Source organism: Pipra filicauda, unplaced genomic scaffold, assembly GCF_003945595.2.
Source record: "Pipra filicauda isolate LSUMZ 115617 unplaced genomic scaffold, ASM394559v2 scaffold71_size5581439_pilon, whole genome shotgun sequence".
Taxonomy (NCBI): Eukaryota; Metazoa; Chordata; class Aves; order Passeriformes; family Pipridae; genus Pipra; species Pipra filicauda.
In genome coordinates this window covers 2,250,179-2,277,475 of record NW_024104887.1, presented here as the reverse complement: position 1 = coordinate 2,277,475, position 27,297 = coordinate 2,250,179, and the positions used below count along the sequence as shown (strand labels likewise).

Here is a 27,297-nt window from a genome sequence, read left to right as displayed (position 1 = left end):
CAAAACCTGGAATATGAGTCTTTTAGCACATGCATCTTGCACAGCAACGTGAAATGAAGTCCAGCCAGCAAATTAGGACTGAAGGCTTCTTACAAGCTGACTCTGACACTGGAACTCTTGATTTATTGGTGGGTTATGCTGGTCTGCGAAAAGAAAACAGTCAAGTAGTTTCAAGTTTCTCTATATAAAAGTTTCCTTGGTCAAAAGGCTTGGAAAACTCTTGCCACTCTGAGATTACTATTTGCTCACTAGAGGGCCAAAGATGGTTACAAGAGGGAGAAAGGTGTGTTTTGTTTGCTCTTTCATTACTGAAGATGAAGCACAGCATGTCAAATTCCTCAAGTGTTTGCTGGTGTGGTGTTGTTGAAGATGTTCAGGTAAGCTGGGCTCCAACTGCAAGTACCTTTCCTGTTTCCATACTCAAGACAGCCAGTTTGACACATTGTTATTGGAAAAAATTATATTTTGGAAGAACTCACTACAGGTGACAGAATTCCAAAAATCAAATTACATGAAAATATACATCGTAATTTTCTTTGTACATTAGGTGAGGAAAACTCTGGAGTAGAAGGCAAAGCAGATGAAGGGCCACAGAAGAGAGTAAAGGAAGGAGGGAAACTATTTTTGAGAGCAAACCCAGAAGTTAGTCATTTGAAAGCCTACAGATGTGCATGCTTGAACTCAACCTTGAGAAAAAACAAGCCTCCCCCACACCCCCCCCCCGCCCCACAAACAGGCAATGAAAAAGGCAAACCAAAAATTTCACCCCTAAAAAGCAGCTCATTCCTATCTTGGACTAACTTAGTCAACTGAACTTCCAAGGGAAAGCACTCAAGTCCTTGGAAGTTAAAAATCCCTCAGGCTGCTCCAGGGTGCTCCAGGGCCAGTTTTATTGCTATACCCAATTCAAGAAGGAGGAGTAATTGGGTTTAAAAAAGGGGTGGGAAGGGAAAAAAAAAAATAAAGCACCTTTGAGACTACAAAGGTCATCATAAAAGAAGACACAAGTAATTGATAGCAAATCCTTTCAGGGTTTAATTAGGAAAATTTTAAAGTTCTGATGGGGGGAAATAAAAGGGAGCACATTTCCAAACCCCCCCCCAAAAAAAAAAAAAAAAAAAAAGAGATACTAAACTTTAATAAGCGAGAAATTTTAATTAAGCCTCAGTGGGTCAAAGGAAAATTAAAGTGGGAGGGGGGAAAATAAAAACCAAAATAAAACCAAAAAAACAACTTTATCCTAATTGGTTTTAGTTTGACATGCTTCACAAGTTGTTGTTTGGTTGGTTGTTTTTTTTTTTTTTTTTTAAACTCATAGGAAACAATGAATAGGGAGAGAAAAAAACCTGCTAAAATCTTTAGAATTTACACAATTCTATTCCTAACTACTGACAGCATTATTTGGTACAATGTGTATTTGTGGATGTACATGAACAGTATATATATTATCCGGATCATGTTGTGCTATGTACACATCTTTACAATTCTTCCTGAAGGTTAAAGCAGTTCATTAGATTTCAAAATGCGTAATCATCTTGTGTTGGCACTTGTTAGGCTCTTGTCAGCATTGATAACTGGCATGTTTTATTGCAGCCCAGTTCCAGCCAGTGTTTGCCAACTTGTAACAACAGAAGTCCAGCAATAGGTGGGTAGAGTGCAGGAAAAAAAACAGTGCCATGTTTCTCAATTGGAGACCTGCAAAGAAATCACAGGTGTTAAAATGAAACCTCTCATCACCCTCAGTTACTGCCAATATGTTAATTAGTGTTTCAGGCTCGAGAAGATACCTGTTACTCGTTTAAGAACTTTACATACCTCTGTGCAGGAGATGGATAAATCCAAACTCATCACCTGAGAAAGACTGGAGTTAGTTCAGCACCCCGTGTAGCCAAGCTCAACTATCACCTTCAGGCTCCTGCTGTTCCTGTTGCTTCTCAAGGCTGATTATTCACACCCAGGGCTGAGCAGTGCAGATTTATCACTGACAGGTCTGTGCATCCCTGACTGTGGCTGCTGGGTCCAAAATGGGACAGCAGTGCCCAGGGAGCACTGGCACCACATTGGCACCACAGCCCCCAGTCAGGCTGCACTGGGCTGAAACCAGCTGGAATGGCCCCTTCTCATCCAACTCCCTGCCCATCCCTCACTTGGGAGGAGTCACCAGGACTCAGAAAAAGCTTTTGCCTTCCAAAAAAGCAACACAGCATTACTTAAAATATTTGTCACGAGCATTGTTTCACGATGGCCAAGTTCAACATGGCAACAGAGCTGAGGTTAGTTAAGGATACTCTGGAGTGTTACTCACAGTTACTCCCTTTCTCCAACACAGGAGAAAAAAAAAAGTCAGCTGCATTAACAGTTCTTACACTCCAGTTACAGGCAGTTGTACAAGACATTCTGTTCCTTTGCTTAGTCTTTTGATCAATATTGAGCATTTTTCATGCTTTATCTACACTAGAGAAAGTTCCATCAAAGCATTTCTGCAGAGAAGAGATCCTGCAGTACCAGTTTGTCACAGCTGGAGCCTTCCCCCAGCCCCTCAGTGCTTACAAAAGGGTAAGAAAGAAACTCTCTCCTGTACAACCATGGTGAAAAAAACTAACTAGCAGAAGAATTTAGTAAGCTTCTCTGTTTTTTTCAGTCAGTACAACCCCTCTGAACTACACACTGCCCCTGTGAGTTATATATGCTGCAGATAACCAGTCAATATGGATTTGGGCTTCTCCAGCCAAATTTCATTTGCCAAACCAACCATTAAGAAAAGGCAGCTTCATCACAAAGCTCTGTTTTGCTTTGAAAAGCAAGAGTGGGAAATTATTAGCTCATGGAGGAAGTTTTCCCTTGGCATACCAAAGATAAAGTGACCAAAGGCCAGGGATTTAAGGCCATGTTTTAATACAGAGCTTTCTACAAGAGGTTATTAAAAGTCCCATTAAAACTGAGATGTGATTGTGCAAATTAGAGTAAGTATCTTGAGTCAGAAGCTCTTTAACAGGGTGGTATAAAATGCAAATATCACGTCAGCTGCTCTCAGGTCAAAACTTGTCCAGGCCCTCAGAAACACCACGGTTCAGCTTGCAAGCAGAACACAGCTGTTTGTCTGAAGCTATTCCCAAGCCTTCCTCAGCAAAAATGTTGAGGTTTCTTTGGCTGCTGAAAAGAACATCACCTTCCTTCATATTACTGATGGTCAACATCTCAGCTTGATCCTTTCTGATGTGCCAGCAGACTTTACACTAAAATTCCTGTAGCAAATTCCTGAAGCAAACCCTTCTGAATGGTTCCCAACAACCACACTCAAGTCTTATTTAAAACCTACATGCAACATGCAAGATAAACTGCAACTCCTGAGACAGCAAGACTTTTAAGATGCTTTTAAAAGATTCTTGCAAGTGTTCTTCACAATAATGAACATGAAAGAATTATTCCCCCCTTCTATTACAGCTCCAGCAACCTCTGAGCACTCTTAATAAAGCAGGATGAATTCTGATAAAGAGAAGTTCAACTGCTGAACAGCATAAGTGCAAGAGCACAAGAGAAGTTCCCCAATTTTGGCAGAAGTCAACTACACTCAGTTCTTTTAGTCTTTAGCACTGCACACAGCCAAAGAGCTCCACTGAGGCCACACAGCTGAGAAGAAAGGGTTGGGGTTTTCTTTTTGCTTTTGGGAGGGGGAGAAATAGTTCAGCAACACTCAGGCAGAAAAACCTCAACTCAGGTAACTGGCTTGTCTTGGCTTGAGGAGGATACTTACCCTGAAAAAAGTGAAGCTACTAGCTGCTGAATAAGTGTCACTCAAAAGCAGTTTCTTGGCTTTTTCTTACACAGCGGGCAACTTTTCTTTTAAATTCTCCATTTCTGTCTTCTCTCCATTCTTTCTGTAATTGAATAGACAGCTTTCAGATGTCAGTCCTACAACAATGCACAAGCTCTAGGAAGCTTCTTGGTGTTTTATGCTTTCAGACATTAGCCATCTAGTCAACACCTAAATTTGCTTACAATCACTGAAAACCTGGGATATTCAGGATTTTTGGAAGCTTGCTCTGGGTTTCTGTGCCAGCTGCTCACAAGACAGTGAGGATGGAGCTTTTTCCTCTTGAATTTTACACACTCTCCAAGACTAAACTGGTGGCTACACTAAAATCTATTTACTTCAGCCTGCAAAGCAGCAGCAAACTCAAACTGTGGACCACAAGCTGTTGTTATGGGTTAAAGTCTTTAACTGCAGTGGTAAAAAAGGTACTGTGGAGCCGGTAGTTAACTCTGAGATTTTTTTTCTTTTAGGACAGTTTCAACTCCCTCTCAGTCTAGCCAGGACACTGCAGGACAGAAACACAGAAGTCACAGTGTTCAGAAGAGGCACAGCAGTGTCCTTAGAAAGCAAACACCTCCTGGTTAGATATGGCTGCAAGATCCTGGCTCTGTGAGAAAGACCTGAAGAGAACACTCAGCTCACCCACTGCTGCTCTCTGGGACGGGGATCTCATTTCAGAGCTGCTCAGATGAAGAGCAAAGATAAAGATGAACAGGAAGAGAGGTAAGAGGTAGGTCTGATCCAGAGATGCACACATCAAGGTGTCACAAAAACCTACAGGAGCAAGTGCAGCCAGATTGCCTTTTTTTTTTTTTGTGCCAGGCTCAGGAGGAGCTCAGATGAAAGCACAGGAGCCTCAGGTGTGGTTAAGATCGACGTGCTGGGTACTGCCCCACAGTCAGAAGGGCTGGGAAAATACAAAGAACCCCTTATTCCATGAAGTGCCACAGTTCTTAAGTCTCTGATATGAGCAATATATTCTTAATGCAGGGGTGAGGGAAGGGGTCAAACCCCCACATCGTTTTGCCTGATGCAATCTAGTACACACAACACCTTTCTTTTCACCCCTGCTCACAGTGAAGGTTGTAGTGAGAAAAAAAACTTAGGGTAACTGGCATATCTTAACACATTTATCACCTCCAAGCTCACTTAGTCAATAAATCACACTGGAAAAGCCCAGCACATCTCAACTTCCCAGTGAAAGCACAAATAAGGCTACTAATTAATTTGTTCTTTTTCAGCAATTCATGCAGCAAGCATTTGGTTCCTTGGACTGGGACACAGGACAGCTCACACTAGGTGGCTTAAGGCCAAGAAAAGCTTTGAATTTGTGCCCTCTGAGCTTCAGAGCCTTAGTTTTTGTTTCTACTTTTTATATTTGTAGTTCTATAAAGTAAGTGCTCCGACTTGAATAGCGAGTGAAGTTTCCAATTTGACAGCTACGTCTCTAAAAATGTTATATTAGGTCATGAACTGTTCTGTTTGCTTTTCAAAATATCTATTCAGGTTCCTGTTCCTCATTTTTTTCCCCACTCCAAGAGACTCCAACATGCACAGTTCATTTTTCCAGCAGGCAGGTATATCCCCTGCTCCTGCAATGCCCTGAACTGCCTCTCTTAACACCTTATTCTCCAGATTTGTTTAAAACTAGAAATTAATCACAGCAGGCAAAGTGTCTTTTAGTAGCTGCCAAATTTTATTGCTGCAGTAAACACAGGAGCTGCTGATTCTTCATTACCCTGATGAGTATGTTCTGGTTCATATGAAGAGTTCTACAGTCCAGCAGGAGAGGCCAAGCTGCTCAAGCAGCACATTAAAAGTTCCTTGAAACATCTCAGACCATAGGCAGAAAAATAGTTTCTAGCATCCAAAGTGATGCCTCAGTACTGTCTTCACAGTCAGAGCTGGATTTATGTTCTTTCAAGCTGGGCTAGAAAATGCTGTTTTCATTTTCAACCTTTGCCCTAAGGTTCAGGTAAAACCAATTCAATTTGTACCTAACTTCTCTGAGGAAAAAAGAAAAAAAAATTAAAAAGGAAGTCACTCCTGAAATAGTTGTCAGAGTGGGGCACAATAAAAAAGCTTGTGATGTCAGGAAGGACAGCTAAAAACACCTGATTTTTCCAGGGTTAGAGCAGCTACATTCAACATGCATGAATTTGGGAACTGAGGGATTCTAATTGCACTTTCAGCATTTCATTAATAACTTGCTCCTCCCAGTGCTCTCAGGTTTGCCAGCAGAAAATGTCCATGTCTCCTGGGTATCTGTTTCCACCAGTAACATGACACAAGAAGGGGAGGTCCAACACTCAAAAAATGCTAAATGAGGATATTGGTCACTACAACTTTGTGTTCATTTTCTGTTTTCTCCCCATTAAATTTGTTCCACATGAGTCTGTTCCCAGGATGATTTTTCAGCAGAGCTCAACCACCTTTGGAAATACAACATAGTAGATCAAAGGCTCCAGGAAACTACCAAACTCCCACCCACTTTGGGAAGGTACAGCTGGGTTGACAGAGCAGGTTAACACTCCTCTGGGAAATTCTGAATCTTCCAATCCCCATCTCCCTTTTCCTCACTCCTACAGTTACAGGACCCAGAGCTTTTCTTTTGAGAGAGAACAGCACTCATAAGTCACTGCTGAACTGCAATTTAAGAGTAATTCCAAGGAAAGCATGGTGGTGTACCTCAGATGATTGGGGCCTGAAGTCAGTTTTCCCTACGCCTTTCCAGAACTGAGACTTCTTTTTCCCCTCCCCACCACCTTTATCAGCCTAATTGTCATTCTGCTATGAAGGCAGCTCTTCTAGAGAGCTGACAGCTGTGTTCATACCCCCCAGAGCACAGGCCATGCTGCACAAACACTGTGCTGCATCCAACAACTGCAGCTTCACCCCTGCTCTTGACTATAAACCAGACCATTTTCCTCGCTTTTAGCCAATCTACAGGGGACAACCCTTCCTCCACAGTTGAAGGCCAGATGCCCAGTGAAGCTTTCAAGTGCATTCTCAGAACTACACAGTCAAACCTACTGCTCTGAGAATCCACGAGACAGGAAAACTGATGCAGAGAGGTGTAGGGAACCTTCCCAGGGCTAACTGTCGATTCTGTTTGACATCACTGCATTTCCCAACAGGAAGATAACCTTAGCCTGCAATATAGAAGGTTCCTCCCAAGTCACTGTACTGTTTATCAGCCTAGAAGCAAAGCTCCATTGCAAGGTCTCTACAAGAAGACAACGTGCAGTCCAAGCAAAGTCTTACCGCTGCGTCGACATTAGCAGGAGAATCACCATTGGGATCTGCCAGCATAGAAATAACACTAATCATGATGGTTTCCACTGTGTGAATGGGAAGCCAGCGTTCCTCAGGTTTTTCATAGCCATATTTGTCTTCCCCGGGCTCGTGAAGGATTGAAATGCAGACATCGCCGTTCTTGTCAACTGCAGAACACAAGGAGGAATATTTCAGTGGTGAACAACAGCCTGGCATCCCTTCAGGAGTCAGGGAACTGCTCATCCTCACCCCAGCCAGCCTCAAACACGGCTGGGAGGACACTTTATACAAGAGGAAAGGCATTAACCATTGCAGAGCTCCAACTGTAACGAAGAGGGCTTGGGGGAAGTCTGAGGGTCCCCGGACTTGGGGCAGAGAGGGCACACGGGGAGGGAGAACTCAATTCTAACCAGGCTGCAACTTCCAAGTCTATTTATTTGGACAGGCTTCCACTCCAGCTTTTTCTGTTAAGTTCAGCAAACTAGAGTGACCTTTTCTCCACAGCATATCACTGGAACATATTGGAATATGATTTAAACTGCTGGAATTAGAAAGTGCCTGACAAGTACTCTGGCATTTCCAGAGCTGAAATTGCCACAGCATCAAAATATCCCCTGTCCCTTACGATGGGAACATCGTGCTGCTCTCCTCCCAGTTTTCAACATCTACAGTTTCTGAGGCTGAAGAGCATTTCTCCTTCCCAGTAAAACCATCTCCCATTTTATTTTACTTTCCCATCTATGTCCAGCAGTCCATAGGTAAATGAAACATTAGGAGGAGTCTCCTTTGGAGGGACTAAAAGATGCTGTGATTTCCTTTCATGCTTCCCCAGAGGAGGACAACAGTGAACTGCCAAGTCAGTAATACCAAGCTGAAATACTTGAAGGTGTAACAAAAAGCAGCTACAGAAGTCAAACTTCTCCTCAGACCAGAATTTTGCACTTAGGAAAAAAATTAAGGAAAAAAAAATATCCCTAAACAGTTACCAAGAATGCAAGAAGCTGCTCTCGACAGCTTCTGAAAATACTTTAGGAGTATTTTATGCTCTTAGAGCAGCGCTATTAAAAAAATCTGCCATGGTTATTACTTCTTTATTAAGTGAAGATGGCAAAATAAAAGCAGAGTTTCATATTTCTAACAAGAACAGAAATGTACCCATTTATCTTCATTGCATTTTAGTCCTTAACTGCAAAAAGAAATTGAAACTTTGACATTTCTTACCATTTGGATGCCAGATTTCTGTGATGAATTTCATTTTTGGCGGCCTCAGTGGGTAGTCTTTTGGAAAAGTAAGATGAGCCTTGAAAACACCACCTTCACTGGGGAATCAAAAATATCTTAGTAGAGTTTCTTGTAAGCTTAAGCTGAAGATTGGAACTTACTGCTGTATCAAAAGCTCTAAGTTTACCCCTCACACAACTGAACATGTTGGTAATTAACAGTACCAACACTTCCATATGCAATGCAAAGAGCTTCTAGATTGAGAAGATCCTTTCACAAGATACTGCCAGTTCCCCAACACTATCTTTTTTAGAACTAAGATGATGTTCCAGAGGGGAAAAACCACCCAAAAACATCAAAAAACTGCCAAGGAATTCACCATCTGGAATCACAACTTACATTTTTCCACCCAGTACATTTATTAACAGGAAAAAAAAAATAATTGCCAATAACTGCCCTTCTCAAGTACAGCCCAGCTGACACTCATTTTCTTCCTTTAGAGACCAAATTTTGTGGTATCAGCCTGCAGCAGTGAGCCCCAGTGAAAAATCACTGCAAGCTTTAGAGCTGTGTCTGCAGCATGAAAAACCTAAGGAACAAATTTCCAATGCCACCTTTTCCACACTAAGCTAAAGGGACTCAGACATGACAGGGAGGTGTTCTGCATTACAGTTACCCACTCAACTGGAAAACAACAATAAACAAGAGCCATCCAGTTTTTATGTGGATTTACAGGCCAGGAACAGTCCCTTTAGAAAAATGCGAGGGCCTGTTTCACATGGAAAGCTTTACAGATGGAATACTTTGCTAATGTAACTACTACAGCAGCACCTGCCCTGTTACTGTCATTTCTTGTAACTGAAGTTTGTAACAGAATTTGCAATTGCAAAGGCAGAGATGACAAAAAGTGGGCCATAAACCTCCAAAGGTGGCACAGGATGTGCAGGGGGGGTGAGGAGCTGCTCCTCGGCAGCCACACAGACAAAACAATTGGTGTAGAAAACGGTTCAGTGCCAATTTTTTTTCCCCTGTATTTATAAAATATTAAGAGCCAGTCCCCAAAGCCCACAGGCTACTGGGAAAATAACATGTTTTACCACCACTAACCAAAGATGTGCAATTCTAGTAAGTGCCTCAAAAAAAAAAACCAACAAAAAACACAAACCCAACCCCAAAAATCACTAGATCTGAGTGACTTGGCCCTTGAAGCAGCTGAGGGGATCTGAACCCACAGCAGTCATTTTTCACAAGTTTTAGAAAAGGCAGGCAGTTTCCAAAGAATCCCTCATCCTGGGAAGGGTAAGAATTCCAGAAACTGGGCTATTTTAACATCTATAACAGTCAAGACAAAGGAGTGTTAGATTACATTTGTCGATAGCCCCAAACCAGTTAAATCTTTTTTTTTTTCCAAAATAAAAAGGTCCTTCTTTCCCTTTTTAAAGAAGCAGATCCTAAAACTGTAAGGCATCCCTGGCTGCCCCATATGAGCTGCATATAAATACAGTTCTTAAACTGAATATCCATTAGAAATCAGGTAAGGAAGTACAGCTGTCAATTAAGGGAGATCAGTGCCATTTCTAGCAATATTCCTGATAAAGGGGTTTCTGTCAGTAGAGTAATGCACTGAGCCTGAAGTCTTTGAAAGTAAACTCAAAATAAATAAAGTGGGAACAGGAAAGAGATTTAAGTTTGAAAACTGGTGAAGTTTAACTATTATATTCCACTGTCATCAAACAGCCCAGGGAGGAGGGATTCAGCCTCATACTACCCTGAAAAACAGCAACTGGGGACTGGAACAGAAGAGAGCTTCTTATCTAAAAAGCCTCAAAAAAAGCTCAGGACTCTAATGAAGTGGGGAAAAAAATAGTATTGCAATTTTTAGCCCGTAAGATGATGTTCAGTTAGAAGCAGCATTTCTTTACTGACAGTATTTATAAAATGGCCATGAGAATGTAACAGAACCACTACAAGAGTGTTCAGAAAAGGTCAAGAGAAGCTGGAGAAATCATCTCATGCAAGATGTGAGAATCACAGTGTAATGAGCTTGAGGAAAAGCAAAGCAACTTGATTACTGGGCTTAAGTATTTATTCAGAAGGCTGCAGACACGAGATATACAACTTCATGCTGGGACCAAAAGTGACCTCAAGTAAATGTCACTGGGCTTTTTGTATCAGTAATTTACCACTGCAAGAGCCTAAGGAAGGAAAACAGAGTTCATCTTCAGGAGTTCACTCTGAGTTCACCTTCAGGAGTTCATTTTAAGCTGACCCCTCCTGGGCACAGAACGTTTCCCAGGAGCTGGGGTAGATGATCACCCTGAAGTACTCCAGGTCACAGCTGGAGGTTCTCCCATCTCAAACTGACAGGACTCGAGGCTCTATGGACTCCTGCAGTTCCCCCAACTAAATCAGCTGGAATATTTGCCTGCATCACCAGCACGAAGTTGTAATGATTTCACCCTGTGCTATCAGCTGAACTCCAGCCTCCCTGCAGGAGCAGCAAGGAGTGGATTTCACCTGCCTTGCTTATGTGTGAAAGGAAACAGCAGCTGCCTCGAAGGACAATCATTCTTTCTGTTTTCTATACAAGAACAAAGGGAGCAGTGTTGCCTTTTCCCAGGGGAGCAAAGCACTTCAGGACTTCTCCAAAGCAAATCCAGCTATTTACAGCTATTTTGCTACTAATAGAACAGCATTACCTAACTTAGCACAAAGATTTTGGTTAAGTTCTACTCACTTAGACCAAACTAGGACTAGTAAAGCTGAGTTTACTTGAGTTTCTATAAAGTATCAGTACTTACTATAGTGTATCTGGAGGACCAATAATAAGGACTTCCCATCGATACAGATCATTATCATCTATCAAGCCCGCTGAAAATCCTTCCACTGGATTTTTGTTGAGCTCTGTGTAGGAAAAAGACATTTCAGAGTAACTTTAGGTGTCTAGGACATGCATTTGCTGTTCTGCTCATGCCTCTGTACGTGACCAAAAAACCCCAGGGTATTTGGCACTTACTCATGGACTTCTGGCCTGGGTGAGCTCCCTCAGCTCCCAACCACACACACACACACCAGTCTGTGCCTAAGCAGAGCCCAGCTCTGACTCCAAAACTATCCAAGCAGGAGCAGAAGGGCCACAGTAACTCACATGGTCTCCTAAACTAGAGACCAACAAGTGTTTAAGCCAAGAAACAGGTTTTCTACTAATAAAAAAGCCACGCTGTAAGAACCCTGAGGAGCCAGCTTAAACCAAAGCCTGTCTTTAACTCCACAAAACGTTAACAGAAGATCAAAGTCACGCTGTGTTTTTATTTAAAAGTAACATCCTACTTTCCTTAAATGATTTTTTCCCCAGAATCTGAAAGCATTTGAGACTTGTGCCAGTGAATTCTGGAGATAATGATTTACTATATTCTGAACTACTAGAAGAGAACACAGAAGATAAGCTGTTTTGCTGTTCAATGTTTGTGGGGTTTTTATTTTTCCTTTTGTTTCACAGTTTTATCCACTAGTGAGAAGCAACACAGGATTCTGAGTGTATAGACCACTGCCAGATAGAGGCTTCTCTAGCCACAGCCATGCAGAGGTCAGACCTAGATGGAGACTCCACTGAGTTTCTGCTTTCAGCCTGCTCCAGGAAAAAACATGAGATTTGGAATTAAACACCTCAAAGGAGTTCTGCCTAAAATCCAACTGGGGTAGGGAGAACATCTATTAACTGACAGCTTCGGGTAAAAAAATTACTTCAAATGCCATATTGATGCCAAACTGAAATTCTTCACACAGCATTTGCAACAGATCTTGGGTATTTAGGAAAGGGGAAGGTGAAAAAAAAAAAAAAGTTATTCCTTCAACTGGCCAGTAATTTCCAGATGAGATTAGTGATGTTTTCTTTTACAATTACATTATACAGCCCTCGTTATTCTGTTCCACAGCCCAGTTTGTGCACATATTCCCACTTTGTAAACCCAGTAATTGTATTTTGTGTAGACCCCTCAGCATTACAGGCTGACATTCAGAGGGCCTTAGAACGTCCTCAGGTACAGGCAGAGGAACTTCAAGTGAAAACCTCAATTTTATGGAGAAAAGCCTACTGTTAATTCCACACTGATTTGCCCATAAGTCTTCAGACACTGTTTGCCAGCGAAGGTCTGAACTATTTAAATCATGGTTAAAAAAGGCAAGAAGAATCAATTCAAGCCCTACACAGAGTCTAATCCACACAGGGAGGAGGTTCACATGGAGGACCAAAGTCCTGGAGAGGCAGGTACCAGGATATCAACTTTGCTCGGTCACTGACAATTCAGAGCCAGATTTATCCAAACGTGACTCAGTGCTAAAGTCCCAAGGAATGCACTGGAAGGAGTTTTCCTGGCAGTTACTCAGAGGCTTTGAGTCACCAGGTGAGGTCAACCACCCACTCCCCAAGGTGCAGGACAAAGACTTGGCTACTGAACCAAACCATGGTTTTCCAGACAATGCCTGAAAGAAAAGGTAACATCACAGGGTCTGTAACCAAGACAAAGCTTCAAACCCCAAAACCACAGCACAGCCACACCTCCACTAAGCAAATCTGTTTTCACACTCTGGCATCTATGAAACTCTGGGGAAACAGCTGCACAAGCTTGAGGGACTTCAGTTGGAGGTAGAAGGGGCAGATAGACTAGGCAAGTGTTCCACATCAAGCCAAAACTTCACCAGCCCCTTACCACAGACATTCCTTCAGCATGGGATATTAAAAGTACCATCATGTTAGTAGCTGAACATAACCTGCTTTTTAAAGCAGGATTTCATTTGAAAAAAAAAAAAATATTGCTTGTGCCAAAAAGCCATCTCTGCTCAGGACACTTCTATAATCCTTTCAGGTATTATATTAGTGCTGTAATACAGAATACCCACCATAACAGCTACAGAAGTCAAGAGAAAGTGCAAATACCAGGTTTGAGTCCTGTGAAACGCAAGTCCCCTCATTTCTGCATTTCCACAGGGAGAAAAGGATTTATGCCAAGTTCTGTGTGAACTGCTCTAACTCAAGCTGCTCATGTTTAGCTTCTTTATTGTTTGCAAGTTATCGCTTCTCAGTGATAAAAACTTTGAAGAAGCCTGACAGAAAAGATTCAGCATTCTTCTATTTAAATATGCCACACTATTTTCAAGCATTCCAACATACACATTTTTTTTATAATTCTTAATTTGTGCTATTTTAATTTCTTTTTATATCTGTCTCAGCCTCAAATAACTTTATCCTTAAGTAGCTTGAAACGTTTTTCATGCACTTATTCCCAAGGAAAGACAGCTCTTACACTGATTAATACCTAGGACTGTGCAAGGGATGTTGGGAGAAGGAATAAGATTGCTGGTGCCAACTGTTAATTAATTTAAGAAAACATCTAAACTGCATGAAAGGGACAGTCATTAGACATCTTCAGTTAAAGCAGTTAAAGAAACTTGCTTAGTGGATGTTGCCTATAAAGCAAATGATCAGGTTACTGCTTTTAAAGAAGGTGGCCTCAGTCTCTGCTTGGGAAAAGGTTATTTTCCTTCCATGGCAGCAATTCTGAACCACAGTTCAAACAGTTGCTGCCTGCAGAAATACTCTGAGGTAACACAATGGCCATAAGCTCACCCACCTTCTCCATGAGAGGTATTTGGAGTTACCAAGTTACCAGAGGCAAGTTAAAAATGAGCTTTTCCACCCAGATTATTTGTGCTAAACTAAACATCGGGGCTGGTCATCAGACAAAAAAGGAAGTCTCAGGAAAGTTTTGCACTGGGACATGAAAAACATCATCCTTGGCTGCTTTACCATGGACAGCCAAGAGCTGCTACTCATTAAAACATGCCAACAAGGCAAGAGTTTGTTTGGTTTTGCTTTTTTCCCTGGATATGGTCAGTGCTGCACATAGAAAAGGTCACTGAAGTACCACCTGTCTCTTGCCTATCTCCTCACTAACTGAGCCTCAGACAGTGGTGAAATCCACGCACCAAAACCCCAAATAAGCAGTGATGCAAACATGGCAAGAAAGGAACACACACACTCTGCTCAGTGCCACGGGCCAGAGCAGAGCCTCCTGCACTCCCAAACACGGGACACCTGCTCCCTGTGTCCATCAGTCCCTCCCTCCCATTAACTCCCTGCAGCCTGAACAGGAGCTCTGCCAGACAAACACACAGATGATGGATATCCTTCAAAAAGCAAAGGACTCAATTCCTGCCTCCAGGCAGGGAGAGGGGGAACAAGCTCTTGGTGCAGGTCTTCTCCAAAGCCCAGCTGAAGAGCTGCCCTACAGGTCCCAGAAAAGCAGAGAAGCCAGACACCTATAAGGAACTGGAACACTCCACATTATTTTTCCAACATTTTTTCTTTGAGATTTCCTGCTAAGCAAAATATATCCTGTACTTTTTAAACATAAATGAGTCCATCAACACATTTCCATCAAGCCCATGCCTAAGTAAGTGCCACTTACTTGCTACTAGTATATATTACACTCTGTGGGTTTAGTATTTCTGCCAGTATTTTCTGCATTTCTGATTGTTTAATACAACAGACATTTTTCTACCCAGAGAAGAAAATAAGTTCTTGTTCTCAGTCCAGAAGCAGTTTCAGGTAGAGCCCTTTGCAGACCAAGCAGCAGCTGACAGCCAAAGCAGCACACACCTGGACAGCTGCCAAGCACCAACATACTTGGAACAGAACCCTGTGTCTGCTTAAAAATTAAGACATGCAGTTCCTTTAATCCCAGTCCTGAACCTGGGATTAAATCCAAGACCTCATTTGGGAGGTGAGGAAGACTCAAGGGCCATAATCCAACAGAGTTAAGTCCAGAAGAGACTTTCAGGTCCCATGGCTCCCCTCGCACACGATCTGCCACACAGCACACTGTCCCTTTAGCTCTGACTGAAGCAGAACTGAGTTACCATTGCCTTAAACCTGAGCCAACACAGAACCATGAGCTGTGCTTCCAGTTTCAGGGTTTAGTTTCCATCAAGCTGATGTTCCCACACTCACTAAAACCGCCTTTGTAAAAGCAAGGAGTCCTTCACCAATCCCGGAGCAAAGCAGCATCAACAGAAGTGACTAAGCAGAAGGAGCCCCATGGCTCCATGGAGCAGCTATGCCCGGCATCCAAACTTGTCAGCCTGATGTCTCCCCCAGCCAGCCACTGCCCAGGAACACTGCAGGGTATTTTAAGCTACATTACAGCACAAAGCTTTCAAAAATCCAAGTTTCTACGTTATTTTTAACAGCAGCCTCTTTAGTAAGTTACACAGTGGTTGAGTTGTGTGCAGCCCGTGGATTGAGTACAACACAAAACCAGAGACTAGACAGCCCAAGGCCTGGCTAAGGCTTCTGGAGAAATCACCTGGCTGGTTCACCCAGCCCTCAGAACAAGCAGGCCACAGCAGCACTTTATATCTGCTGTACATAAGGCTTGGTTTTGTCTTGGTTGCTTTTTGTGAGGCTCAACACTAGTCCAGGAGCTTCTAACAACTGTTCAGACTGAAAAACCTCTTCCCAGACTCTTCCTGTCTGAATCCCAAACTGTGACTTTCATGTAGTTCTACTTAACTGAGGTCACTTATGACTTCCAACACTTTGCTATCTGCAGACCCAGCTGTAATTTCCTGATTCTAGAGCACCAGGGCTGAGATGATACAGTAACATGATCTCCCTGTACAGATGTATTCCCCAAGCTCTCCCTATTACATGCTTTCATCATGTTCTGTCTTGCTCCACAAGCTCATCCAAGAAGTTCAGACAAAACACAGCATAAAATATGCACACACTCCTGATAGCCACCGTGGGAGTGACAAATACAACAGCAATTAAGATAGAACAGGTTCAGTCTCAGAAGGACATAGAAATTATTTTGGAGGGAGACAAACAGTAAAGACAGAGAGGAGATTCTACCAAGCAGTTCAGTAGCAGCTTTCCATTTGACTCTTAACTTTAGCCTGGCAACTAATTTCCAGTGCTCCATGTGTCACCCCCGCTTAATAAGGGCAGCATTTCAGACTTCCACAAATCAAATTCTCCTCTCAGCTCAGAGAATTTGTAGGGGGGGTTGCACAATTAGCATTAACAGGCAAGTTGCATCTCAGTACAATTCCACACAGCTTTGTGTGCTGCTTTGCTTGCCATGTCCTCAGCTACACCTACAAAGTCTTCCACGGATTTGCACAGTGAAGCAGGTTTTGGAAGGACAGAGGACAAGGTTGGGGGTTTCTCGTTTGATTTTTGGTTTTATTCCCAATCAAACTCCCAGCCATGGCCACAGCTCAGCTCTGCAAACAAGTGGACAGCAGCACTGGCCCAAAGTGAAGCAGCAGAAGCTCCTGGAACTGGCACTACAGCTCTGAGGATTAAGGTACCAGAGACATTTTAGTAGAGATTGGAATTCTTCTATGAGTAAAGTGTCACATTATTCTAGAATTAAGGTAAGAACTGAGTTTCTTGATTCTGTGTGTTCTGTACCTCCATGTTCACAGGAGTCCTGGCATACCTGAAGACAGACAATTGGAAGTTTGGGTCAGCCATTTAGTTAAAAACTGAGTCCTAACACACCAACCAGGAGCTTGCAGGTCTTTGGTACTGCCTTGGTTCTAAAGGAGTTCCCCATAACCCCTTAAGCCCACAGAGGTGGACACACCAGTAGACATTGATGCATTTGCCATTCAACAAATGTCTGAACTCAACAGCTTAAGTAACTGTGGAGCACATTGTGCCTACTAAGCCCACAAGCCTTTTCTCTCAAAACAAAGGTGGTGTCCAAGTTACTTTCTTGCCCAAATCACTGGAAATAGAAAACATGCTGATGAAAACCTTTGAATTCCGTAGTGGTGTTTAAAGTTTTGAAAGTTATACTTCCAGAATTAAGGTTCTCAGCAGTAAATTCAAAACATATGTTCAAATTAATATCAGTCATGTAATTTTGAGATGAATGAGATAAATTGTTTCTTGAAGAGCCCTTTTTGACTGGACTGCTAGAAGCATGCTCTGTATCCCATGGGACCAGAACCTAGCCCAGTTGTACCACCCAGGCTAAAAAGCAGTTTAAATAAGCCTGTTAAAAAACCACAACAAAACCATTCCCAGTAAGGTCTGAATTTTGAGGGCAAGTGGTATGACGAAGGGAGGGGAAAGAAAAGTGACTGGAAGAACCCTGATTCTGAAGTCCACGTCTGAAAGGAAACAAATATCTCAGCAGGGAACACGCAGTGCTTTGCCCATAAAGAGTCAACTGCAGCACAGGGCCACATCCATCTCTCACACTCAGTGGAACAGAAATGCCACCTTCCCTTTGTCCTCAGGGTCTGATGCCTCTTTCCACTTGAAGAGTCAAGACAAGTATTCAGGGGGTACCTCATCTGTCTGTATTGGAGAGGGGTCACTCTCAGCAGCACCCAATAGAGATCTTATCAGGATAAGTAGCTCCTGAGACTCCGTAATTATCTCATCCCGAGGCAAATGTCAAAACCAGGTCAGATGAATCACACTCTACATGCACTCATTTCTCTCACCTACAAAGGACAACTACAAGCTTCAGATGTCCACTGTGCACAACTTGCTGAATTTGGCAAGACAGGGGCCATCCTCAGTGCCATTAGTGGCTGAGTTTAGCACGGACAGGAGAAGTTAATTAACCTCCTAACAGCTGTTTGCAAATTACCAACAGACTGAAGCTACAAAAAACCTCCATCCAAGTATCTTTTGAGTAGTCACATGCACACTGCTCACGAAACAGCACTGCTGCACAGAGCCAAGAGCTCTAGGATGTGTGTGGTTTACAGACAAGAATAGAACACCACTAGAAATCCACCAGAAAGCCTCTCTGGCAAAAATGTGCCACAGGGAAATGTGAGGAGTTCATCAGGAGCTTTCCTTGTCATATGCCTAAATTGTGTTGCAAGTCAAGGACAATTTTCCAGCTTGCTTTTAATATGAATAACAGGTTTGCATAACCTAACTTGAGCTACATTGTTATTCAGAATTGTTTTAAGACGTTTCTCTAAATGACTCCTGACAGCATCATCATCTAGATCAGCACCAAGTGCCAGCCAGCTAAAAAAAAAAAAAAAAAAATCAGCCAGCTTGGCCTACTAGGTGTTGTGATGATGGCATGGAAATAGGTTTCCCTTAACAAACCACACACAAGACAGACTGCAGGTGAAATCCTTTACAAAGGGCTCCTATCAAAAAGCCTTTGCTATTATTCTAACCCTGTATAAGCACTGCTAACACTCCTGCCCCGGAGAGCAGTTATTTTTATGGAACCCTATTTCAATTAGATTGCCATACTTAAGTGTTCCTGCAAGGTCTGGATATCTGATCTCTGTTCCAGCTGATATGCCTTGGACCTGGGAGCAGGAAAGAGAAGGAAATATGAACGTTTTACACTTGGAAGGAGGCCTAAGGCTCGAGCCTAGTGGAGACTGTAAGTGCAAGATCTCCCCAAGGCCAGCTCCTGACAGATATCCACACACCACTGCAGACTGAAGCACGGAGCAGGTGCAGCAGGGTGATAGCACAGCCCTGCATGTGAAGTGTCACCCTGATTCAGTTCCCACACGCCGGAACAAAAAGCAGACAGTACAAGTTTCAGGAGTCATATGCCCTCTTCCTCACCCAAGCCACCTGCTCTTCTTTCTCCAGGCACCCAACTCTGCACACTCATTTTAGTCCTTGGTTACTTCACACTCTCAGGGCAGCAGCCACCTCTCAGTTCAGTTCCACTTTGTTAGAGCTCAGCCTCTGTGCTGGGAACAAACTGGAGTGTTTTAGATCAAACCTGAGGCTGCACTGAACACATTGCAAGAAGAAACTTCAGCAGAATGACTATTGGAGGCAAACAAGTTTTACCTACCAAGTTCACTTATTTTCAGACTGGTTACCATAGGGCTTTGGGGGAACTAAAAAACAGCTTGTACCAACCACAGAAGGGACCAAGTAATCCTGTCTTAGTTGAACACACACATGTTCCAAGTCTGTCTTGCATCAAAAAAAAACATCTCAAAGAGACGCAGAAGAGTCAAGGCAGAATCAGTTATAATTACAACCTGTGGTTTTATCTGAAGACCATTCACTCTACTTGATTTATCCCAGACCTGTTTCTCTTAAACAAGAAATTTATAGCAAATCAACAAATCCTCAGTTTGTAGTTCTGCAGCAAATAACTCTTTAAACACATAAGATGGAATCACTATCAATCCCACAAGGCAAGACAATTAATTGTGATTTGGGTGATTTAACATCTCCAAATAAAGATCTTATCAACAAAGCAGGAATTCTTCTAAGGAAGAATTGGTTTAATTTTGCTTCTTGTTTCACAGGATCTCCAGCAGTATTCTCCCGTTCCACTACTCTCTAACAAAACAGGAAGAAAGCACTTTACTGCCAGATCCAGGTATGCCCACACTTTGGTGTAACTCACAGTTTGGGGGGAGCAGAGAAGGAACACTCATAATTTATGGTAAGCTTAGTTCTTTCCCTGCATGATTAGTAAGCTGACCCAGGCAGAGCCAACTGGCTGTGACTCCTTGAAGAGGCAGCTACAGTAAGTTTATGAAGCAGGTTATTGCTCCATCCTGTTCAAGCAACTGGTTGAGTCATCAAGCTCTTCCATTCTGAGGTTTAGCTAAACCTCACTTTCCAAAACTGCCAGCATCCCCGAAAGATTCCTTCTGCAAGAGGAACATCTGAAAAGCTAACATGTGTAGTTAGCAGAGTTTGCCACTAGTCACATTCATCATTATTTACAGCACAACAGAAATTCAGGCTGTTTGTGCTGTTACAGTGACTGGAGTCTGAGCAGGGCCTGTGTTTTAGAAATTTTATTTTCTATCAAGTCAGCTTGAGCAAGGGAGCTTTGATGATTCTGTCAGCACAACCTCACAAGAAACAAGACTGTGTTATCTGCTGTAAGGCCCTACTGCCAGGGGGTTAAGGTGAGAGGTACACACATGCTGTACCCAAGCATCCCAAAAAGCATCAGACCAACCAAGATAGATGGTTATAAAAAATATAAATTAGTCTGCTTAAAAAAAAAAAATGCAGGTTTTTTTTATAACTTCAGTATCACTTAAAATACTAAGTCTGATGTACAGGATCTTGGAGTCTTAATTATTCAGGATAATCAGAATATTGCTGACCATATGAACAGACCTCCCTAGAGAAGCTAACAGGCAATCTAGCACCAAATTAATACTTCAGATCAGTGCCACTCCAATTACTATCTTGTAGACAAACCTCCTGTAAGGCAGTACTCAACTGTAAACAAAGTGGGTTTTTCATACACCAGCCACCCAAAAGAGATGCATCTCGGCTTTGATGTATAAAATGATCTTAACTCCACAATTTCCTCAGAATTCACCACCCAAATATATTTTTAAAACAGTAAATCCTACGTAATTGCCAAAAATTCAACTAGCTCAGTGTTACACAGCAAGGTTCTTCCACACAAAAAAGTCAAATTTGTTGAACTGTCACATTAAGTATTTAATACAGTTTTCCAACTTGTTAATTTTTCATTAGACATTTCTGCTTTGAAACAGGAGCCGTACGCGCTCTAAACCGAAATAATGCCACGTTTCTCATGTTCGAGAAAAATATTCCTGTGGCTTTTTCTGTATCCTAAGTTGGAGATTATTTACAACCCAGCACAAGTGCAGCCAACAAGGGCATGGTTATTCCTGTTTCCAGTGCTCCATGTTTATGTTAAAGAGAACTTGCACTTCGAGTTCCACTGTGCACTCCCGACTGAGCTGCGTCCTCCCTCCATGAGCCTGCTGGGGGAACTAGACAGGCCTGCCTACTCCAAAGTCTCTGTGTCAGCAAGAATTTGGCAGAAAGATGAAATAAAAGCATTCAGAGAAATACCTCAGTCTGCAAAACCCTTGGGCTTGACGGCTCTGGAGACTGGGAGAGAAGTTTCACGCTCCTGTTGTCTCCTGCCTCTTTTTAAAGAGCATAAAGTTTTGGGGGCTGTAAAAAGAACGGAGTTTCTCCTCCCCCACCTCCCCTGGGGGGTGAACTCTGCTAACCCAGTGCTACACCAATCTACATACTTGCTGGGGACTTTTTTTTTTTTTTTTGAAGTTCAAAGGCATTTTTTTCCTTTTAGTTTTTCCTGCACCCTGCTTGCAAAAAAGGGACAGGTCATGGTTTCTATTTCACATTATTACCAACCCAGAAAGTGCCCTTCTCCTTAAAAACAAACAAACAACAAAGGTAAGGACAAATATGTTTGAATTCCAAGATATTTCCAGAAGCTGCTAGAGCTTACAATTAAGCTGATTTGAGAAGGAACAGCATTTAGTTTCACAGGTATCCATAGATATCTGATCCTGCAGCTCTAGTTAGACTACCCCTGTAAGTGGCTTTGGTACTCAGAGATCCCCACTCACCACTTCCTTAACACTTTAAAAAAAAAAAAAAAACACAAATAAAAACTCCCCAAAGTTCTGACTCCCTTGAATTGTTCTTGTGCCCAAATGGGGGCAAGCAAATGTCAATACAAAAACAGCTACTACACTAATTCCCTGGTGACCCAGCTCAATATTTCATTAGCAAAGGCACTGTGAAGGCACATAGAATTTGGGAGAGAGAAAAAATAAAAACAACAAACCAAAGGAACACATAACAACCCACATCTACATAACAACCCACATCTAACCTGAGGTTGTATTTTGTGACTGTCATTGAATGTCCCTTCTCTGAGAGCATTATCAGCATCCAGAACACGCCACTGGAGCTGAGAGGCATGTTGTGTATATGGTGCTGTGGTCCCAGTTCCCTGCTCAAGTTACAATACAAACCAGTTTGCTCCAGGAAAAAAAAAATAGAAGTCTGTCTTCGTACACTTACAGGAGCAACCCGGGGTTGTGTTGTCAGGTCTTGCTGTTTTGATGAGACCTATTGTTTTGTCTCACTGACAACCAAGCAGCCTCAGCAGCTGACCTGCACTTTAACAAAGTGCTCAGGAATTAAAACAGCTCGTTAAAGTGCTCGGTGTCACAGACACCTCCTTTCCCCATAATGCCTTTATTAAGAACCATATTAAGAACCAAAGCATAAGGGAGACCAATAGGGAACCATTCTGAGAACTACTGTTTTACATTACCTTCTCCTCCTCCTGCCATTGTTTTTTCCTCTTGGCATTGAAAAAAGCTATCCAGGGTCTCACAATTAAGGAATTTTTATATTCCTCAACTGCCCCACCATTATATGGGTTTCAGATTGCCCCTTCAACCTCCCTCCACTTCTGGGTGTCTTGCTCCAAGTCTATCAGCTCCAACCTCACATCCCTTGTCAAATTAGCATTACTGAAGCACAAGTGAGTGATCTGAAGCAATTTAAAATAATTTAGATCACAGAACTCCTATCCTGTCTGCTGTCCTCCAAGCCCCACCAGTAGGTACAACCCCATGACTCACCACACTGGATACAGGCAAAAGCTGCATGGAGAAGAGACACTGAGGTACCAACCCCCACCAGGACAAAAAAATACCACAGTGCTGATTTTTGGTTTGAGGTAGAATAAGCAGGGTGGGTTGTAAACAAAGGGACACAATGGAGCAGCTCAGACTTGGAAGAAGATAGCAGCAGGGAAAGAAGATCAGACATCATGAAGCTCAGTCTCTGCACTGTGACTTCAAGCAGCCTGCCATCTGAAAAAGCAGTGTCAGCCCAGGGCAGCTCAGGTCAGATGTCACTTAGTTATCACACCTAGAAGAAACTATTTTATTTCTCAGGTCACTTACTCCACGTAGGACTTTGGAAGAGTTCAAGACTCTTCTTCAATACTCACCCCACTGAAGTATACACACTCACAATCACTTTTAATACGGTTTCAATTTCTTTAAATACGTGTAAAAGCATACCAAAGGCACTAATATTACTTAAATCACAAAACCCCCACAAGAGCTGCATGGAGCAAGCAAATGGTTGCAGTACTTGAGTCAGTACAGTTGAATCAGTAACAGGGGCAGTTGGAAAAGCTCACCAGCTTTTACCAGAACACACGAAGCCTTCAGAAAAGAGTGAGCAGAAAGTTAAACAGAAGTTAACCCCCAGATATAACAGTCTACGAGTCTACTTACATATCCAACCCCCCGTGCTTACACAAGGTCAAAAAACGTACAACAGAAGCTGAATACTTACTATTGAGAGACTCCAGCTAAATGTCAAACTTCTTTTCATGAAGCACAACTAGTCGGTTAAAAGAGAAATTCCAGACAGCTGAACAACTATTCTAGGTTACCAAATGCTCGTTTTTATCAAGTTAGAAAGCAACTATTCTACACTACTGCTTCCTTAAACAGATCATTTATGGCAAAGAGAATCTGCACGTCACATGCAGCCATGAGCTCCTGTAGTAAGGGTATACCTAGAACCCTTAGCTTATCTGAGCATGCAGACACCTCACTGAGTGTCACTAACAACTCCAGCAGTTGCTAAGGCATTAACAGGTGCATGCAGATATTCAGGAGTGCAGCCACAGGATGAGATTTTCGGCCACAGTATGAGAGGGTTTTGTTGTTTGTTTTTTTGGGTTTTTCCCCCGAGAGTGCCACCTTAAAGGGGTAAAACATCCTGTGCTGGTCGTTAACTATACTGAAGTTTCTCAAACTGATCGTCAACTAAAACCAGAAGACAGTGCTGGAGACGCACAAGCACATCACCCAGCTCGCTGTGCCCGGTTATGCAACCTCACCTCCTTACTGCTAACAATGCTGCTTTCCACCCTTAGGCTTTCAGCGACATTACTGAAGTCTCAGGCCAAAATCCTCCTCCGGGAATTCCTGTGCTACCCAGTGACCCCGTCCCTTTGTATGGCTACTCCGCCAACTCCAGCCAGCGCTGGAACTGCCCGAGTTTAGGGACACCTAGCACACATTTCCTTATCTGGCTATGAAGCAATTTTTACGTAAGGGACGAAAAAGGCGATCCTATTCTTCCCAAGGTGCCGGGCGGACCTGTGGGCTCCCCGGAGGGGACGGCGGTGCCGCGGGGGCGCAGCAGGCGGGGGATGCGGGGACATGTGCGAGTGGGGGAGGGCTGGAGGGAGGGAGCGCTGGCGGCGCGTTCCCCTTTAAGTGTGGCAGCGCACACATGGAGCCGCATTGTGCGGCCCCGCGCATGCGGGTCCCCTCGGCGGGGCCGGGCCGGGCCAGCTCGGCCGCCCGCCCGCCCGCCCGGGGACAAAGGGAGGGGGCGCGGCGACACCGAGCCCGGCGGACACCCCGCGGACACCCCGCTGCCCTCCGCGGCCGCCGCCGCCCCGGCCCTGCCCGGCCCCCGGCCCGCTCCCCAACTCCTCCTCCCCCGCGCCCGGCCCGCCCTCTCGCCCCCGGCGGACCCCCCGCCCCTCCCCGCGGGTCCCCCCGCGGCGGTCCCGCCGCCCCCCCCCCCAACCATCCCGCTGCTGCCCCGGTGCTCTGCCCCCGCCGCTTCTCCCGACAACAAAGGGGGAGAGCGGCCTCCCCCTCCCGGCACGGGAGGCGAGGGGGAGCCGCGGTGGGGAGGCGGGACGGGGGCACCGCAGGTCCCCGCAGGAAGGGGTGCGAGAGCGGGGGGGTCGCCCGGGCCCGGAGTACCGGGGTGGGGGGGACCCTCCTTCCTCCGCCTCTCCGCGGGGCCTCACAAACACCCCCACACGTCCCCCCGCGCATCCCCCGCGCTGCGGGACGAGCTCCGCGTCCCTTCTCCCCCCGCCCCGGGCGGACGGGCCCGCAAGGGGAGGGCACGGGGAGCCCTCGGGGAGCCCCCGCCAGGCTCGGGACTGGGGGGCCCGGTGCCACCCCGCGCTGCCCCGGCGGGACGGGGGCGGCCGAGGGGACGCTCCCCCGCCGTGCCGGCCCCGCTCCCCTCCCCCGGCTCCCCTGGCAGCGATCGCCGGCCCGGCTCCCCCTCCCCCGCTCGGCCTAGTTCCCTCGGCTCCCGGCTGGGCACGGCGCGGCGAGGGGGGGCCGTAATCTCCCCTTCCCCCTCACACACACACACACACACACACCGCCGCCCGCCCCCTCCCCGAGCCGGCGCCCCTTCCTTCCCCCGCCGCGGGCCCTCCGCGGCCCCTCCGCGGCCGCCCGGCCGCCGCTCCATAGCGGCGGATGACCCGCCGCCCTCCGTCCGCCGCAGGTCCGGCTACCTGCTAGTTGTCTCCGCAGTAGCAAGGCGGACTGGAGCTCCGTCATTCTCCCCCGCTCTGCCCGGGGAGGGAGTCCCAGCGGCGGCGGGGACGGCGCGGCTCCTGGCGCTGGGAGAGGCGGCGACGGCGAGCGTCGCTCAGCCCGCCCGCTCCGCGCCCGCCGGGGGTCTGGCTCGGCGCCGGCCGCCACAGCACGCAGGGTCCCGGGCAGGGCAGCGCGGCCGTGGCTCCGAGCCGCCCTCCTCCTCCGAGCCCTCAGCGCCGCCACCTCCCGCTCCCCCCGCCAGGAATTTCACCGCACTCGGCGCCGCGCAGGCGCGCCCGGCCCTTCCGTGCCGCCATCTTGAGAGGGGCGGGCAGGCGGCAGCCGCGTCCGGCCGCCATGTTGGGAAGGTCCCTGTCCTCCCCTCACCCCCCCGCTGTTAAAGCCCAGTCTGCGGGCGAGCGGTTCGTGAGGGGAATGTCCTCGCGAAGGACGTCTGTGGCCGTAAACTAAATCACAAGAAGTTTCGCCTCCACATGAGGAAGAACTTCTCTCTGTTGAGGGTGGCAGAGCCTGGAACAGCTGCCCAGGGCGGTCGTGGAGTCTCCCTCTCTGGAGACATTCCACCCACCTGGACGGGTCCCTGTGTGACCTGCTCTGGGTGACCCTGCCTTGGCCTGGGGTTGGACTCGGTGATCTCCAGAGGTCCCTTCCAACCCTAACAATTCTGTGATTCTGTGGACGTCCTCATGAAAGACATTTTTAGGACAAAATTCTCCCCTGTGAGGGTGGTGAGGCCCTGGCACAGGTTGCCCAGAGAAGCTGTGGCTGCCCCTGGATCCCTGGAAGTGTCCAAGGCCAGGTTGGACGGGGCTTGGAGCAACCTGGGCTAGTGGAAGGTGTCCCTGCCCATGGCAGGGTTTTGGAACGAGATGATCTTTAAGGTCCTTTCCAACCCATAACATATTTTTCTATGATTCTGTGAGGAGCACAGTGCTGTCCTGGCTGTCTCTGCCGGCACCTCTGAGGGCAGAGGGATTCTCCAGAGGGACAGCTGGCTGGACACGTCTGCCCTCAGGACAGTAAGTAAGAACAGCTCCCTGGCCGTGGTCTCTCCTCAGAGCCCTCAGACAGCTGCCATCTCCCAACCCACTAAAATACAGGCGGTTTTGAGCAGGAGGATATACCCAGGAAAGGTAAAAAGCGGGATAAAAGGCCTAAATCAACCCTTATACCTGTGAAGGGTGAAGGGGCTCTCCTGCATTAGTGTACCCCTGGAGGACAACCTAGGCTTGGGTTTGGATCTCCAGCAAATGCCTTCAGAAAAGGGGCTTTTTGGGGACATGACTGCAAGTCTGAGGACAGGCACTGCTCAGGGAAAGAGCTAAAAATGAAGATAATTTATCCCAAAGAACTAAGTAAACGGCCAGGAGAGGTCTGACAAAAATACAAATCGTCTGTATGCTCATGTGTTGACTGTGAAAAATATACTGTGATAAATAGGTGTGTGAGATTCTAAAATAGAAGATATGGGCTGCTTTGCATCTCTCTCACAGTCTTTTAGCATCCTATTGGATTCTCTTAATTTTACATTTCAGTCCTCAAGTAAATGCAGTTTCTGGCTAATTGGATGAACCTTTATTGCCAGTGACAGAGAGCAGGGAACTCCCTGCTCTACTGCAGAAAGAAATTACTACAAAGGGATTTATCCTGTATCAGTTTGACAAAACTGTTCAAACCCTTTACAAAAGCAGCCCTCTTTATTTTTTCTACTACACAGGGTTTATTTTGTTTGTGAACACCAAACTTGACTTGCAACGAAGGAAAGAGAACAAGCCTATGAGAGAGATGTT

At 45.2% G+C, this 27,297-nt stretch overlaps 1 protein-coding gene across 1 annotated transcript; it reads right to left on the bottom strand.

Annotated features, from left to right (window-relative positions):
- Positions 1-442: 442 nt before the first annotated feature.
- Positions 443-25,753, bottom strand: UBE2G1 (ubiquitin conjugating enzyme E2 G1). Its single transcript, XM_027734372.2, has 6 exons — positions 25,462-25,753; positions 11,113-11,215; positions 8,312-8,409; positions 7,079-7,257; positions 3,755-3,878; positions 443-1,695 (listed from the first exon to the last, which is right to left on the bottom strand). The coding sequence occupies exons 1-5, from the start codon at positions 25,505-25,507 to the stop codon at positions 3,792-3,794; spliced, it is 513 nt and encodes a 170-aa protein (XP_027590173.1). The 5' UTR covers positions 25,508-25,753; the 3' UTR covers positions 443-1,695; positions 3,755-3,791.
- Positions 25,754-27,297: the final 1,544 nt, after the last annotated feature.